The sequence below is a fragment of the Armigeres subalbatus genome, chromosome 3, assembly GCF_024139115.2.
Source record: "Armigeres subalbatus isolate Guangzhou_Male chromosome 3, GZ_Asu_2, whole genome shotgun sequence".
NCBI lineage: Eukaryota > Metazoa > Arthropoda > Insecta > Diptera > Culicidae > Armigeres > Armigeres subalbatus.
The window spans coordinates 164,943,448-164,962,056 of NC_085141.1; the positions used below are offsets into that span (position 1 = coordinate 164,943,448).

The 18,609-nt window shown below is 38.6% G+C and overlaps 2 protein-coding genes and 1 pseudogene across 4 annotated transcripts in view; 2 read left to right on the top strand and 1 right to left on the bottom strand.

Annotated features, from left to right (window-relative positions):
• The window catches only part of LOC134227300 (uncharacterized), a 43,393-nt gene that overhangs the window by 22,963 nt on the left and 1,821 nt on the right, over window positions 1-18,609 (top strand). Inside the window, exons 1-3 of one of the 3 annotated variants that reach the window (XM_062708676.1) lie at window positions 13,924-14,078; window positions 16,528-16,759; window positions 16,814-16,935. In XM_062708676.1, coding sequence (XP_062564660.1) covers window positions 14,031-14,078; window positions 16,528-16,759; window positions 16,814-16,935 — 402 coding nt within the window. In that variant the 5' untranslated portion in view covers window positions 13,924-14,030. Of the gene's footprint in view, window positions 1-13,923; window positions 14,181-16,527; window positions 16,760-16,813; window positions 16,936-18,609 lie in introns of those variants that run through there. The other 2 variants (XM_062708677.1, XM_062708679.1) reach the window with 2 other exon arrangements.
• Window positions 1-18,609, top strand: part of LOC134227299 (mucin-2-like) — a 69,763-nt gene that overhangs the window by 22,687 nt on the left and 28,467 nt on the right. The window lies entirely within an intron of this gene.
• On the bottom strand, window positions 1,580-10,729 carry LOC134222115 (RNA-binding protein spenito-like; annotated as a pseudogene).

Here is an 18,609-nt window from a genome sequence, read left to right on the forward strand (position 1 = left end):
GATTCACTTTATCACATAGCTTAGCTAAACATCTATACCCAATCAAACTGGTATTAGCCCTGTGTCCAATTCACACTTCACAGATTTCCATTCATTGGAGAACTTCAAGTCCAACTTTGCTAATACATTTCCTCCCTTGTCTGTGTTGTCAAAGATCTTCCCTATTTCGTATTCACTTTCACTTTCTTCGGACGATGCATCGTTGTGTGATGACGATTCTTCGGAATCACTTTTATCCTTAATTTCTTTTACTCGCCGTGATAGCTTTCTTGAAAACTGTTTGCGGCCTTGTTTGCAAACCTTTTCGAAATGATTCTTTCCCTTGCAACGGTGGCATCGCTTTCCGAGCGCTGGACATGAACCCTTTGAAAACTCATGATGGTCGCCACAAAACTTGCAAAAGGGATCTTTCTGCTTCTTCTTGATAACCTTCTTAATATCGGATCCTACAGCAATCGACAGTTCTACAGATCGTTTCGCTGCAATTTCCTCCGCTCGACACATATCAACTGCTTTTGTCAGATCTATGTCAGTGATAGTAAGCATCTTTGTTCGGAGGTGCGGGCACTTGTTTGCAGTTACAATTTTATATGTAACTAACTCCGTTTACAACGTTCCCAATTTAGCAGTTTTGGCCAGTATTTTCAAACGAGTGACATATTCGTCGATTGTTTCTTCAGAAGATTGAGTTGAGACGCAGAGAAGAAATCTAGGCGGTCGACGATGATGTTTGTTTTTGTTGTAACCTTATCCTTAATAGTCTTCAGTGCCAGCTCAACTGTCGGTTGTCGGTTTGGTTGGTTGTCGTCAACTCAAAGTTGAAATACTTCTTGCGTGCTGGCTCGCCAATTACCGACAGAAGGAAACTTACCTTCTGGGAATTGTCCACGCCTGGCCATCGGTCCATTCCGACAGCTTTACAGTAGTCTTTCCAGCTTTTTACAAAAAATTCAAAATTTTGCTCCATGTCACCCTCCAGCAACAATGGCGACGGCTGAGGTACGGCGACGTTTGCTCCAAGCGATTGCAATGGAGCTGCTCTGTTCTGAGAAGTGCTCAACTCACTGAATAAATGTGTGAGCATCTTCGTCTGGTAGTCCAGAAATTTCTGGAACTGTTCTGGATCCATTTCGATGAGAATCCGGAAACTTCGATTTCACTTCACGATCGAAGAAAAAACAATATGGCCGCCGACGATACGCGACTTTTCCCGACACGATATTTTTGCTCGCGTAAAAAAACACTTCCTCACACTTTACCGTGATATCACCGATGACAACGAAAAACCATATTTAGAAGTCCACGACAACTTCTGACACCATGTTTTATATATCGAAATAAAACAGGATCCGCGTGTTAAAACAGTAACTTTATTCTCTGATCTTAACTCTAGAACGAACTGTATGAGAATGACGAAACTACCGGTTACATACATAAGGTGATTGTTACAGTGTTGGCAACATATCAGAATAAAATGCAACAAATATATTAAGTGTCTATATCCACTTATAAACAGAAAATCAAAACTTTGTCTTAAGAACAAATTTTTAGACCAGCCATGTTGTATGCTGTGCCAATATGGACTAGTTGCTGCAATACCAGAAAGAAGGCTCTTCAGAGGATTGTTCCTCCTCGGACCACCACGATTACCAGATGGTCTTCCTTCATTCCCTCCTCGGTGAGGTTGTGACATGTTCGTTTCAACAATTCTGTAGAAAAATCGCATGGCGGGAATGAGTAGAGCACAACGGTTGCTTCCGTTTCTTTATTGAGTAAGGATATAACGCCGGCCGCTTCTTTCTGCTTCAGGTAGGACACGAGATTACGCAGTGGACGCGTCTGAACGCTGGCATCATCCGACGATGCTACCGATGACGTCGATCCCGGCAGGCCGAGGAAGATTGCGTGCGACGATGACGTCGATATGCGCTTCTGCACATCTTCCAACTTTGGTTGATCGAGGCGTAGTCGCTGAATAATACGAAGGTGGTGTTTACCTTCCTCGTCCTTCATCAGGCTGTCCACTAATTCGTTGTCTCCATCCGTTAGGTGCAACTTGGCGGGGAATAGTGAACTCTTCAAAATCAGCGCCCCTTGCCAGACTGTGGTAGATTTCCGTGCCACTTCTGGTAACGTTCCTGCATTCGATAACATGCCATTCCTACAAGAAGACGAATCAAAATCAGCCGGACTGCGTCGCCTCGGTGAACGGGAGCGAGATCTATCGATTCCTGGTTCACGTGATCCAGAACGACGGCGTGAATCATATTCGCCATCGGCTCCTGATCGACGCCATTCATCATTGTCCCCGTGGTGCGGTGGGGCCATCACGATGAAAACCGCCACGGAAACCACCACATCCGCGGAATCCTCCACGGCCACGGAACGGTCTTCCACCATAGCCATACGATGAATTTTCCTCGTACCGCCTCGTGCACCGCCTTCCGGATATTCGTAGTCGGGGCCGCGACGATACGCACCGCCTTCCTCAAAACCTCCACTGCTCTTCGAGAACGATGGTGTTGTTCCGTTATCAGCAAAATCGAAACGGAAACGACGATCCGGTGCAACAGGAATCCACGCATTTCCTTCACAGCAGCCGTAGCAGCATCAATAGAATCGTACAGAATGTAGGCCTGGCAGGCCTGGGTGTCCCCTTTGTTATATTCGATCTTTTTGATGGCACCAAAACGGTCGAACTCACGCTCATGTCATGTTTTCGATACGGATTCAAGACAAAATTTTCAAAACGACTTATCTGCTTTTGTAAACAAAGATTCAAACGACGATTTGACGAATCAGATACAGTAGCCGTTCGATAACTACAAAATGTTTACTTTTCAGTTAACGAATGCCGTTCGATAACTGCAACGCATTCTAGACGTCAAACGGTTGTCAATCGACGTCAGATGCAATAAAAGTGCATCTAAATGTGCAGCGCAATGCAGCTGTCATTGAGTTTGACATCAGTTTACAAAAGCAGATAAGTCGTTTTGAAAATGTTGTCTTGGATTAATATTTATGCACGATGCAAAACCGAAACGACGTCGCAAGGCGAGGGAGAAAAACAAACAGACAAACTGTCAAAACGTCAAGAGGGGTAAGTCAGCGCTCGTAAAATATTTATGTAATTCGTCACCCACGAGGGGTATTTTCTTCAAAATGAAGAAGAAGACATGGTGCCCGATTTTCTGATGGCTTTGTATCGGACATTTCGGTCTATGTATTCGTCAATGCCCGTACTACTTACCGTTTTTAATTAAATTGCTTCTAGAATTTTAAAAAAGAGTTTCAAAAATTTCTTCGTATGTTTCCTGTGAGAATATGTTTGATTATCATCTTTCTGCTTCTTCTTTCTCATGCAATATCAAAGCGCCAATCGCCAATGCTCGCACAGCGGTATGAACGGAGCTTAAAATAGGAAAAGAAACACTAGCGCCACCCAATCGGTAGACGGCTTCAAGAACTACATCTCATTTCAGGGGGGTGTGGAAAACGGCTTTTCGCCGTTGTAGATGTAGATTGGCGCTTTGATATTGCATGAGAAAGAAGAAGCAGAAAGATGATAATCAAACATATTCTCACAGGAAACATACGAAGAAATTTTTGAAACTCTTTTTTAAAATTCTAGAAGCAATTTAATTAAAAACGGTAAGTAGTACGGGGACTAAGACTTGTTTTCTACTGCACAATAAACACAATATTTCAATTCCAATTTTTATTCTGTGATATCATACTTAATACACAGTATAAGAAAAGTCCAACCCCGTACTGTTTACCGTTTTTAATTAAATTGCCTCCAGAATTTAAGAGAAGAGTTTCTAAAATGTCCTATGTATGTTTTCCCGTGCGAATTTTTTTTAAATATCATCTTTCTGCTTGAACCTTCTTCTTCGTGCAAATCAAAGCGCCAATAATTAACGTCGAAAATCACGCAACAATGCAATACATCTCATCTCGTTGAATATAATTTAACAATACAACACATGCCGCTTACGCCGCTTGCGCATCCGACTGTTCTGACTTCGTGTGTTTATTGCTTAACCGGCAATGTTTACATCCAGCACCATGTTGCAGCACCATGTTTTTGGCTTCAGGCGAGTTGTTCGTGGATGACAGCCGTTTCATGGGAGTGGTTTTCCACCTTTGCTCATACTTGCAGCATACACGAACAAATGGTTTCCAGATATGCTTATCTTCGAGCAATGTCAAACAATCGATCCAAATTATTAATGAAACTAGACTCTTGCTCTTTCTGTTTATCTCCCGCGTGAGAAGATTTTTCGATAATTGATCGCATTTTGTTAAATAATTTTAGGAGCTTTTAACAACAGCATTGTAGTGTTGCATTAGGGGAATTCTATATTTCTCCCAAAAAATTTGATGTTCAGTTACTACAGTTTTAGTAGCTGGTTTTATACTCAAGTGTTGATTTTTCATTATAAAACGCATCCGACCAAGCACATCACCGTTTGAAGGCAACTTTACACCTTTAAAACTTTCAATTGGGACAACGTTCATACTTAATTCTTCCTTAGATTTTGAATCCATTTTATGCATTCCACTTGCACGATCAAATATCACTTTACAAAAGCAAGAAGCACATTTTTATTGCAGGACCAGTGGTTTTGGAGATACAACGATTTGAAGAGTGAAAAATTAGTTACGTTATATCGAGGTATCCAGCTTTTTATTATAGCCACTGATATACTATGGTGTTTTTTTGACACTTGCCTTGTACAAATTTTATAGTGCAATCCTAGTAACCTTGGAAACTTGCTAAACAATTGACACGTCAGAAAATTTTCTATCTGTTTCTAGATCTGACTTGTTTGTGCATTTTCATTTAAATGTTTTGGTTTTCTTTAAATTGTTCATTTATTTCAGATGCATCTTTATTCCAAGCTTTATGGACTGATTGCTGCGAACTGGATACAGTTAATTGTGGCAGGCGAAACTATTTTATTTGGGATATATGAATGATGGTGGTTTGACAGAGCATATCGAATGCAATTATAATTTTTAAAGGTGGAATGGCCGACAAGGAGAGTGGAATATCCAAACTATGGAGTTGAGACGAGCAATTATAAATGCTTCAGGTTCAGAGTAAAGGATATAAGAGAAGTAGGGTAATGAGGTCCAGATTTGGGCATGTTGCATCTTTCCGATACTGAATCTGTATTATCAGTTAGAAACCTATTCAATGAGGTCCAGATTTGGGCATGTTGCATCTTTCCGATACGGAATCTGTATTATCAATAGAGGTAATAAACTATAGAGGACGCTTGTCGCTGTCGTCACTGGCGAAACATCTTTTGCTGGCGAGGATACGGCACTAAATGTCAACAAAGGAAAAATCAGAACGTTTTGACAGATAGGTACCCAACATGTTTGGGACGATAACAAAGGGAACCGCAGCGACAATCGTCCTCTATAGTTTATTACCTCTATTGTATTATCAGTTAGAAACCTATTCAACTTCACTTTAGTCGAATCGAATGTGTGATGATTTGGTTCATACTATTCACTCCTTACCATCTTCTGATGTCAATAGTTCCGTTCGATATTAGGTTTCTTACATGCAATTTTACCGTCGCTCCACTTTGAACAGTTTTTCATCTTTACCACTCTATAGCAAAACTGCGAAACACAAGCGGGCGGCATTCATGACTCAGGAAAGCGCGTATGCAAATGTGACGTTACTAGAGATGCTAGACTATTTTTTTTTATTTCATTTTAGTTTTTTTTTTTTTACTAATTTTATTTGCTAATTATCTAATACATGCATTCATCTCTTAGACTAGGTGTTCCGTGTTTTCTTAACACTATCATCCTTATTTGCTATGTTACGCTTTTAGTTATTATTAATACATTTCAATTGCCTCTGGCAGTTAGAATTTTTCCTCTGGTTGAATTGAACCATGTAGGAATTACAATGTGTTCAACTTAAACTAAACTTAACCTATTTTATACTAAGGGTACAAGGAGTTAATCGTTGCAATAGAAGATTGCAACGATTTTTGTCTAAAATTGGAAATTATTTTGTTGGACATTTGTTGCAATGTCTCAATATTAGAAATTCTATGAAGTTCATTGGTACTATACCACGGAGGCAACTTCAGAATCATTTTCAAAATTTTATTTTGAATCCTCTGGAGTGCCTTCTTTCTGGTATTGCAGCAACTAGCCCATATTGGCACAGCATACAACATGGCAGGTTTAAAAATTTGTTTGTAAATCAAAAGTTTGTTCTTAAGACAAAGTTTTGATTTTCTGTTTATAAGTGGATATAGGCACTTAATATATTTGTTACATTTGGCTTGAAGGCCTTCAATGTGATTTTTAAAGTTAATTTTGATCTAGCAGAAGTCCTAAATATTTAGCTTCGCTAGACCAATTAATTAGAACCCCATTCATAGTGACAATATGTCTGCTAGAAGGTTTCAAATAAGAAGCTCTCGGCTTATGTGGGAAAATTATAAGCTGAGTTTTGGAAGCATTCAGGAAATTTTCCATTTTTGCAAGTAAGTGGAGAAAATATCCAAACTTTTTGCAATCTACTACAAATGACACGAAGGCTTCGCCCTTTGGCTGAAAGGCCCGTGTCATCTGCAAACAAAGATTTTTGACACCCTGGTGGTAAATCAGGTAAGTCAGAAGTAAAATGTTATACAATATGGGCCCCAGTATGCTGCCTTGGGGACACCAGCCCTTACAGGTAATCTATCAGATTTAGTATTCTGATAGTTTACCTGCAGCGAGCGATCTGATAAATAATTTTGGATCAGTTTAATGATGTACAGAGGAAAATTAAAATTCATCAATTTTACAATCAAACCTTCATGCCAAACACTGTCAAATGCTTTCTCTATATCAAGAAGAGCAACTCCAGTCGAATATCCTTCAGATTTGTTGAGCCGAATTAAGTTCGTAACTCTTAATAACTGATGAGTGGTTGAATGCCCATGGCGAAAACCAAATTGCTCATCAGCAAAAATAGAATTGTCATTAATATGAACCATCATTCTATTTAAAATAATCTTTTCAAACAGTTTGCTTATTGAAGAAAGCAAACTGATTGGGCGATAACTAGAAGCCTCAGCTGGATTTTGTCCGGCTTCAAAATTGGAACAACTTTGGCGTTTTTCCATTTATCTGGAAAGTATGCCAATTGAAAACATTTGTTAAATAAATTAACCAAAAGGATAAAGAGCTCTCAGGAAGTTTTTTGATAAGTATGTAGAAAATACCATCATCACCCAGGGCTTTCATATTTTAAATTTTCTAGAAATAGATCTCACTTCATCCAAATTGGTTCCCAACGAAGGGTCAAAAACATTCTCTTGATTGAGAATGTCTTCGAAGCTCCGTGTAACCTGATCCTCAATTGGACTAGTGAGACCTAGACTAAAATTATGGGCACTCTCGAACTGCTGAACAAGTTTTTGAGCCTTTTCGCCATTTGTTAATAAAATTTTATTTCCCTCTTTAAGCGCTGGAATTGGCTTTTGAGGTTTTTAAGAATTTTGTTAATTTCCAAAAGGGTTTCGAACTGGGATCCAACTTCGAGACATTATTCTCAAAGTTGGTATTTCTCAGAATAGCGAAACGTTTTTTAATTTCATTTTGCAAATCTCGCCAAATAACTTTCAACGCGGGATCGCGAGTTCTTTGGTATTGCCTTCTTCTCACATTTTTAAGACGGATCAGTAGCTGAAGATCGTCGTCAATAATAATGGAGTTGAATTTAATTTCACATTTAGGAATTGCAATGCCTCTGGCTTCAACAATTAAATTTGTCAAAGATACGAGAGCATTATCAATATCACTTTTGGTATCGAGAGGAATATCAACATCAAAATTCCTATCGATATACGTTTTATAGAATCCCAATCAGCTCTATGATAATTAAAAGTAGAGCTGATTGGATTATAAATGGCTTCTTGTGAGATTTCAAATGTCACAGGAAGGTGATCAGAGTCAAAGTCAGCATGAGTTACCAATTGGCCACACAGCTGACTTGAATCCGTTAAAACTAAATCAATTGTAGAAGGATTTCGACTGGAAGAAAAACAAGTTGGTCCATTGGGATATTGAATAGTATAATATCCCGCAGAACAATCTTCAAATAAAATTTTACCATTGGAATTGCTTTGAGCATTATTCCATGAACGGTGTTTGGCATTGAAGTCACCAATTACGAAGAATTTTGATTTGTTGCGAGTCAGAATTTGAAGATCAGCTTTCAACAAATTCTTTTGCTGCCCATTGCATTGAAAAGGCAAGTAGGCTGCAATGAAGGAAAATTGTCCAAAATTTGTTTCAACAGAAACTCCCAAGGTTTCAAAAACTTTGGTTTCAAACGAAGAAAATAATTTATGTTTGATACGTCTATTAATGACAATGGCGACCCCACCACAGGCGCTGTCAAGACGATCATTTCTGTAGATAAAATAGTTTGGATCTCTTTTAATGGAGAGTCCTGGTTTTAAATACGTTTCAGTTATAATGGCAATATGCACATTATGAACTGAAAGGAAGTTGAATAATTCATCTTCCTTACCCTTTAGAGAGCGGGCATTCCAATTTAGAACTTTCACACAATTATTTGGATCCATTGAAACGGAGTCCGATAACAATTTTTGTGTGTACTTTATACCAACCTGAACAGCTTCAGGAATGGTATTTGCTTTGAACATTGCATCAATCATGTGATGCAATTGTTCAGTTAAAAATCAAAATCGGAAGCAGTCATGCTACCTGAATCGGCAACATGACCGTTATTTTCCGTTGGGACATGGGTATAAACCTCATTTTGAGAAGAGAAATTTGGTCTACCAGCAGCGATGTTTGCATACGTAGGTACATTCGAAAAATTGGAATTTACTGAAGTGCTTGCTACCCGTTGACGAGCGGCAAAATTTGTTTGTGAATTGTGGTGGGTATGAATTGCTCGACCGGTAACCGGTTTCGAAATTTGAGCGTTTGAAAAATTTCTACCCGTCGAATCTGGGATCCGATTGGAATTTCCCGTCATCAATTTTGCACGGGAATTCAAAACTTTTTTGCGTGAAGGGCATTCCCAGAAATTGGATTTATGATTGCCCCCACAGTTTGCGCACTTAAATTTATTGGAATCTTCTCTCACAGGACATGCGTCCTTGGCGTGAGAGGTTCCACCACAAATCATGCATTTAGCATCCATGTGACAATGTTTGGTTCCATGACCCCACTTTTGGCACTTACGGCACTGGGTAGGGTTTTGGAAGTTTCCCCAGCCCTGCGGAAATGTTCCCACGTACCACGGACATGTGACATAATACAGGCCTTTTCCAAACTTTTCATCTTAGTTTGTGCACTCTTGTTAAAACGAACCACATAATATTCTCGAGAAATGCCCCTCTGGGAAGTTCCAGAATGGGATTTCTTTTCATCTTAATTACTTGGACTGGCGAAAATCCAAGTAATTGAGAAATTTCAATTTTAATCTCATCCAGTGATTTGTCATCACTGGGGAGACCTTTCAAGACGACTTTGAACAATCGCTCAGTTTTGTCGTCGTATGTGAAGAATTTATGGCGCTTCTCAGTTAAATAGTGAAGAAGACGTTTGCGATCGTCAAAGGATCCCGGCAAAACGCGGCAGTCACCCTTCCTAGCAATCTGAAATGAAACCTTGATCCCCTGAAGGTTACTCAAAATCTCATCCCGGAAGCCAGAAAACTCGGCAACAGATACCACAATTGGCGGAATCCTTTGCTTTTTCGCATGAATCGAATCACCTGGGCTAGAGGTCGATTCGATTTGCTCAATTTCATCATCAATCAAATCGAACTGATTGCTCAGTTCGATTGGAGAAGAATTATTTCCGATATTAGAGTTAGAAGGAATATCTGAATTCTCCAGCTTCCTTCTATTTTTTCCGCGCTTGGGCAGGACGGTCTTGAAACCTTGTTTCTTTGAAGGAAGTGGAGAATTCAGAGACTCCCCCTTCCTCTTGTTTTTGTTAATACTCATTGCTGAGCGTGGAGACGTGACCTTCTAAGAGGTTTTTTTCCCAGAACGGTGTCCCTGCAGGATTACCACCGCTTGTCGGAATTTTACTTCCACAAACGGGTCCAACGTAAAACGAAGGCACGGGTCCTTGCAAAGATCGTAACGGGATCAGTGGGTACAAATAGCGCTAAGAAGCATCGTTGAAATTAAAATAGCTTCGGGTAGTATTAAAAACTTCCTTCCGCAAAGAGAGAAAGAACCGCACAGCACGAAAGCACGATGCGGTCTGGGATGCTAGACTATAATTTATGGCTGTTGAGAGTCTTAGGCTTCGGCAACCCTCAGTCGTTGGAAATGGAATCCTTTCACTTATTAGTATTATAAGCAGTTACAAAGCTCACTGAACCTAAACTAAATCTAAGAGCATCTAAGTTGAAAAGGCCTTCAACTAAGAACAAAATCCGCTGTAGAAATATCTAAAGCAGTGGTGCTCGCCATTTTGAGCGTTTTTCCCTCAATACTTGCCACTCAATGAAAATGAGCTATCTCCTTACAAGTTAGTACTTGGACGAAAGTTTTCAAGTATATCTATCAGCTGAAAATATTAAAACGAATATTGGTGTTAAAATCACTCCGTACGACTTGATCAAAGAAATAAACAGTGCGGCCCACGGGCCGCACCTTTGTTTTGCTTTGTTCGCTTCGTACCGAGTGAATTTAACACCAATATCCATTTTATTACCCTCAGCAAATAGATACATTTAAAAGCTTTCGACCAAGTGCTAATTTGTATGGTCAAAGCTCAATTTTATTGTGTGAGAAGCAAATTAATGATAAAAACGCCCAAAGTGCTGAACACCACTGCTCTGAAGGTATGAACGAAAACATGGCTGTTTTGTATTTCACCTTCGAATAGTCATATTTTACATCAATATTTTTTTCCCTGATTCAATGTCGCACCGATTTTCACTTTGTGGTAATTTTTATTTAATCATCGATTTCCGATGTTCTGGATAGTTTATATGGATTAATACACTAGTTCATTATTTGATGTTTCACAGGTGCCGAAATAAACTATTCTCCATATAATGGGATGTTTTCAAATAAATTCGGCATCTTTCACACGACATAATACCGAATGCACGAGTTTCGTCTTTATCATACGTTATAACAAGTAAGTTATAGTTTCAGTTGTGCCAAGGATCAAAACTCCAATTAGGATGACAACAGAAATCGGATTTCCGATGAAATATTTAGTTTCCAGCAGAAGGAAACCCCACTTGTTATTAATCATCTGGAATATTCAATAAATGAGTTAAACCCGGATAAAAGTGTTCCATAGGCTCAACAGTGTAAACAGTTGAATTACCATATGCTCTACGGTATACAATAGGATATATTGTTTCTCGATAGTTGTCCATATTGTATCAACACCGTGGATATAATATATTAACATTGTTCTCTAATGTAACAATACTTCCAATTGTTTTTAGAACATGTTAGTGCATAAATTTTAATCATTGATAACTTCTGAAAATTTTGTTCAAATTGCATATTAGCAATATAACAATATTTATCCTATTGCCGCATTATTTTTCTTAAAACTTCATTTTTGACCGGTAAAGCTGTCATAATTAAGAAATCCAATATCGTATTGTTTTACTATAAAAATACAATTCAACCTAATGTAATTTGAACGGGTTTCTTCCGATATTTCAACAATATATTTACGATACACTCTATTGTTTGACAAAAAAATATGTATGAAAAAATATCAAATTTTGTATAGTTACGATGCTTAACAACTCGTACGTTCTAATGCGAAAACTTCATTTACAATTTAATGAATGGTTCATAATAATACATTCTAATGTATTTCTATTATTTCACCTACATTCAAATTTATTGTAAATTTATTGTGTTTTATAGTGATGTTACAACACATTGTATTGTTTTTCTATAATATTTTTTATTCGGGAATACATTTTAATGTATCTGGAAGAAAATAAATTTGAATATTTTCGAACTGAAAACAAACGAAAATTGTTGACATATAACTTGTTTGTCATTCTTCATAGGCTACTAGGATTGTACTATAAAATCTGTACACACCATGTGTCAAATCTGAATTACCCTAGTTGATTTATGGCTAGCGTAAAAAGCTGGATGCCTGTAGAAATAAAGAGCTTTTATTTGATTTGTTAATTCCAAAAATAGGCCTAATGATTTGGGAGTTACAATTTTATGAAAAATTAAAATTCCTGAAATGATCGACTTTTCTAAATACCCTATATTGAAATTGGTCACCATAAAGGGGAAATAATAAAATGGGCCCAATATTGTTCTATAAGGAACGATCCTACCAAATATAAGGTAATTTTGTGGGATCATATCAATAATGTTGAAACTGGATGGCTGTATATTTTTATTTGAGGCTAACAAAATAAATGGAAGAAGTACTTAATTTATTTCGTGTATTTACATTCACGCTTCGAAAATTGAACTCTAAACTATAGCATAAACCAAACTTGACCAAATTTTGAGTTTTTCAATTTATGTCAATTTTGAGTAAATTTTTTTAGCGTGTTAGCTCGAAGATAAAACGACACCAGCAAATTGCGAGATTAAACATCGAACAATATCCCGGATGTGCTTTTTTACTAAAAAAAAATATCCCCCCCTGCCCCCCCCCCTTATTCGCCCCCTCCCTTTCTAGCTACACTACTGTACAGAGTACGAAAAGTATTTACCTGGGAGGGAGCTCTCGATACTACACATCAAATAAACAAATACTGTCGTCAGGCAACAAGCAAATTTTCTACAAGAATAAACAATCAACGTAGGCGCCACCTAAAAAGACCAAATTTTGTTTTGTGTGTTATTGTTGTTATATTGCCTTAGAAAATTTTCTTGACGAGAGTTTTGTTTTCGGCTCACACTGACATGTCATGACAGCTAGATTTCGGCTCGGCTTGACACACACATTTTTTGAATCTGTTTCTCCCTCCCAGGTATTTACCAATCGGATAAAAATTCGCGAGATTGCGCGATAATCATGCATTTAATTTCGCACGGCACCGAATACGCCTGCATCGCCGCCGCAATGGTCGGTGGTACGTTGCTCTCATTTTAAACACCCCTGGGGGACACGCTCGACACCCTCGACCAGGGTTCTTATATCAGGGTTCACTCACTTTGACAGTAGATGGGAGAGACTGGCGCGGGGGGGAAAAATTCATTTTCAGTGCAAAACATAAACAAACTCGGTGGCTGCCCCATATAAAAATCCAAGATGGCTGAATCATGTAATTGGCATACTGCTACACCTGTTTGTATTCACCTTGCCCTCGACTTTGGATGCTTATAACTTGGCCAATTTCAAAGGGATTTACATCCGGTCTTCACCAGTCGTTTCCTTATATAAAAAAGGCTCTATATTTTGTCCACAACAGGAATCCGTCGACTACAGCGCCACCTAGGAGCAAAAACCTGAAACGGTTGCGTTTCCCCATACTTTTGGATCACTTTTCCCATACAAACTTTGAGCCATTTGCGCACGCCAACCACTGGACCGAATGAGCTGAAATTTTCAGGGGAGCTTCTGGGACCCCCAAACTGTCATTTAAGGGTGCAAGGTTTGAAATTCAGGATTTCATGCATTTTGGGCCAGTCTATTGCAGCATACACGAACAAATGGTTTCCAGATATGCTTATCGCTTTTATATTTACATTTGTGCGAGCAAAAACGCGAGGTGAAGGCTGGCACGTCCTTTGTGACAGCCATTTTTGGACTCTGTCGTAAGTCATTTATAGGAAGAAATTTTGGTCACTTACTGCATTTTAAAATGTTCCAACAAAAAGTATGGCCGATTGAGGCGTACCATGAGGCGCATGTGTAGTGGCGATAACGTAATTTCACCACTGTCATTTTTTGTTGCTTCTCTCCTTCTGTTCGCCTTCGTCATCGCATAAAACGCACATAGCAGCCGGCTGCTGTACACTTTTGCTGTCACAAAGTCTACAACACCAAGGCGGATGAGAGTGATTACAGTACGTAATCTTCAAAACATTGTGAAATCTAGTGTAAGTATGAAGCTGTAGTTAGTAAGAAGTCCGTGAAATAGTGTAAAATCTGCAATGATTGGCCGAAAAAGTGTTATTTGTGGTGCATTCGCAATACTATCAGTACGCGTGTTTTATTTTTATCTATTTTCAAGTGTTCATCGCACATTGTTATTTATGATTCACCCAATAACTGAATTCATTTGCGATGCAGAATGACAAAGCGTTTATATGATTTTGAATTTTGTAAAATGTAAAATAAACAATCAGATATGATTTGAATTCATTACAAGCGCAATAGTAGATTTAAATTGTTTGCTAATTCTTGCAATTTGCAAGTCATTATTTTGTGAGTCGACTTTGCTTCCAATGCAATATCAAAGTCCAAATAAGTACCGTAATCTGGGGCAAATTTATCACATATGTCATATGTAGTCAGTAGTACCCCACTAATGTATGAATAAAATGGAAAACTAACATTAGGAAGAAAATTATTGATTAATAGACAATCTCTTTGAAAGTTTCTGAAATGTTATACCTACAAACCTTCTACCGGAGAACACGAAAACAACGTCACTAGTTGTTAACCCTCACATGATTTTGTTCTCACATAATTGGGATTTTTCAGAACATGTTTTATAGATTTTGATTATAAATATCTATGCCATTGAATATAGTGTATACTATTTTGTACACGATTATTCAATTTTATCTCGGTAATCAATTTGCACTAGATTACGGTACATATTTTCTCATGTACGCATCCTGGCTTGCCGGTATCAGTCGATGATAAACAGTTTATGCAAAAGTATATGGAACGTTCCTCAATTGCGCAACGCTTTGAGGGGTTGGGGGGTGCGTGATACAAAACAATCACATGCTTTTTACAAAAATTGGAAAGGGGTTAAAAATAATCAATTTTGCGTTACGTTATTAATTAATCTTCACTCATGTATAATTCTTCTGATCACATGAGCAATATGTATTTATCTTTAACTCGTTCATGCAGCCAGCAACAAAATACTTGAAATGTTTAACCACATCGGAATTATTGCTGTTTGATTATCGGCAAACGTAGAATCAAGTTGAATACACCGCTAGTACCTAGCACCTAGTACTGGATTCATCTTGCGTAGTATATTGTCATTTTAATCCACTGAAGTCGATTTTTGTACCGGCGATCCGTACCGTGTGAATCAAAACCGCGTGAATCCAGAAATCCGCGTTAAAATTGATTTTTCAGCCATTCTGTAGAATAGAGAATATGTGTACCAAAAATGGTTGAAAGTTGAAAGCGGTCCAGTGGTTCAGAGTTCACACAAAACTGTTAATTTTCTGAGCAATGCCCCTTCTCCGCATTCCACCTTCCACCTCCAATACAATTGACTCCTATGTACGTATTTCAAATTTGGTTAAAATCGTTCCCGATAGATGAAGGTAACACTGAATTGCTAGTTTTCAAAATAGTATTCGTAAAATCAGTATTAGGTTTGATCCGAAATTGAAAAGAGGACGATTGGGTAATTTATGATTATTTTTCTGAAATTTATTTATTGTCTGCCCAAATTATTATCGAGAACATCCGAAACTTGAGATTCATATGTTTTTCAACATGATTGTAGCGACCTAATTTTAGAAATTTAAATCAGGAGATGGTGATTAAGCGAATTTCTTTTTGAGAGCAAGGATTCTCCACCCAATGTCTGGTGTACTACATATGATGAAGAAGTTTTATTTCCCTTATGAGCTATTCATTGGTTGATACAACTGTTGGTGATAACATCACGCCTGACAAATTATTTACTTTTGTGAGAAAATCAAAGATATAGGGGAATTGTTCTATTTTCCATCTCACTGAACATATATTCATCTCATCGCAAAACAAATAAATACAGCACCAATCTTGTCGCTTCGTTTTGCTAACACACTTGCTCCTTAATACAAAAAATTACAAAAATAAGAAACAAACCAAATTCCGCTTAATTGCTTTGTTTTTGATGGGATGAAAATAGGAAGTATGGAATGAAGTACCGAACCGTTCCCCTAGTTAACGCTGGCTTATTCTTTAATAGGAACGGAAATTTCGTTCATTTTTATCAACGGTAACAGTCGTGTTATAAACACGGAGCAACTTTATTATACGTGACATAAATTTACTTGTCTGTAGGTACCTTTCAAATTAAATATCAAATGGGTTGTTTATTTGAGTATCGTATTTCGCAGAGCATTCGAACATATGGAAAATGCATCGATTTTTTCAAACCAAACCCGTTTATAAACTAATCGGACCAAGCCTGAGTCGCTAATATCGACAGGCTATCATTTTCATTCAAGGTCAATTTAGTGTAATTTCCCTTACTTGATAATGATAATGATGCCACGCATTGAACAATCCATGCCGCAATACAACCATATGCTATTTACATTATTAACTAGACGAATCGATTTTACTCTTCATTCGTTATTCCAGTACTGTGCATATCGGTACAACTTTGCAGAGATGGCTACCGAATCAACATCGGATTACAAGAGTGCCCAATCGGTGTACGATTTTACCGTTAAGGACGGCCAAGGGGAAAATGTCAGCTTAGATAAGTATCGCGGAAAGGTGTTGCTGGTCGTAAATATCGCTTCAAAATGCGGGTTGACCAAGGGAAACTATGCAGAACTGACGGAGCTGTCCCAGAAGTACGCTGACAAAGGTATAACCGAAAACTAAAACGTATCAATAAAACCAACTAACACATATTTTTCAGATTTCAAAATACTGTCATTCCCATGTAACCAGTTCGGATCACAAATGCCAGAACAAGATGGCGAACAAATGGTATGTCATCTGCGTGATGCCAAAGCGGATGTAGGAGATGTTTTTGCTCGGGTAAGTGAAACAAAGAAAATATCTATGGGAATGGAGGAAATATGCACACTAAGGTGGATCACACTATTATAGGAAAAAAAACAGATTAATCCACCCAGCGGTGTTGGTGCCTTTCTCGTGCCAAAAAATAAAAACATGTCAGTGTTTTAAGCGTGTTTTGCGCATAAGAAATAGTATTTTGGCCATAGCTTCTGAGCCCAAAGTTCGATCTGGCCATTCTTCAAAAACAAACAATGAGACACGATTCCTCGTGGAATGAATCCTGTTGCGAGTCATTTGGCCTATGCTATGTTTCAAAAGTGTCCTTAAAATTTTGTACACATACACACACAACACAAACATCACCTCAATTCGTCGAGCTGAGTCGATTGGTATACACTATGGGCACAGACAAACAGACGTAACACTACAGAAATTCCCATCGACTATGACTTCAACTCTCAATTTGAATTTGATCGATTGCGCGTTTCACAACTAGAGGCGCTAGCGTCGAAACCCTTCGAGTTTGACATTTCACTCCAGCGCCTTCTGGTGACGATGTCATACGAAATATTGTTTCGTGTAACATGCTCGCAAGATGGTGATAGAGCAGTTGGGCGATGGATTTTTCTGAAAAATGTTCAAGCTGTTACGTCTGTTTGTCTGTGCTATGGGTATCCGAGCCTTCTAGCCATCTTTGCTCTAGTTGAAGAATTTGCCCTTCATTCTAAACACGCAAATGCGGTCGCTTATCGTCTTCCACCGGATAATACGCTTCATCTGCTTTCCGATCACCATGAAGCCAACTCCACGTTCTGCTCTGTCACCGTCGCTATAGTAGATGTGGTAGTTAAATGAAGTGTTAGCTATGGTATTCACCGCCCGGAATTTACGCCACGTTCTACAGTTATGGGCCACCGCATTTCCTGGATTGCTGCCATACTCAAGCCGACCATCTGCACCTAACGAGCCAGCAGCGCAACACGTGCGAGTTCATTAAAAGTTTTCACGTTCCAAGATCCAACTTTCCAATCGTTGTTCTTTGTTTATTGCCGGGTCTGTTGCCGTTGAATCCATCCGTTTGCTCTACTTTTGCCTTTCTTGGTTACTGTAGAATCTTGCGCTACCTACATCGCGTTGAAGGGGCTGTCTTCTCCATGCTGCCACGATGCAGCATGTTGTGCACAGTTGTGCTTAAAGTCCCTTGCTGGCACTCGACCGATGAGCAACCGCCCCTAACATAGAGAACAGACGCTTATGTGAGCTGCTCCTAACATAAAGAATAGACGCCTTCCCTGTCAACATTCGACCATAGTTCCCACCGGGGTCGGTTACCCGATCTTCAGTGAGGTTGCTCAAAACCCGGCCAGCGCCACGAGGAGGTAGGGATAGAAGTATGCTGGGTAAGAGGCTAAGTACCGCAAAATGGTCTATTTTATTCCTTCAGGTACGTATTACCAAATATACTATATTAACAATATAGTTCACTCTGGCTGATTCCAACGGACAACACAGTAGCGACGCGGTGTCACAAAGGGCAAGCAATGTAATAAAGAGACCTTCCGAGGGGTGCTTAAAAGTAGAATGCAATATGCAGTATAACATGTCGAAATAATATGCTAGAAATTATCCTTGGACCCCATTTTGATACCTTAGTTGGAAAATAAAATTTAAAAAATATTTAATTCAAATGGT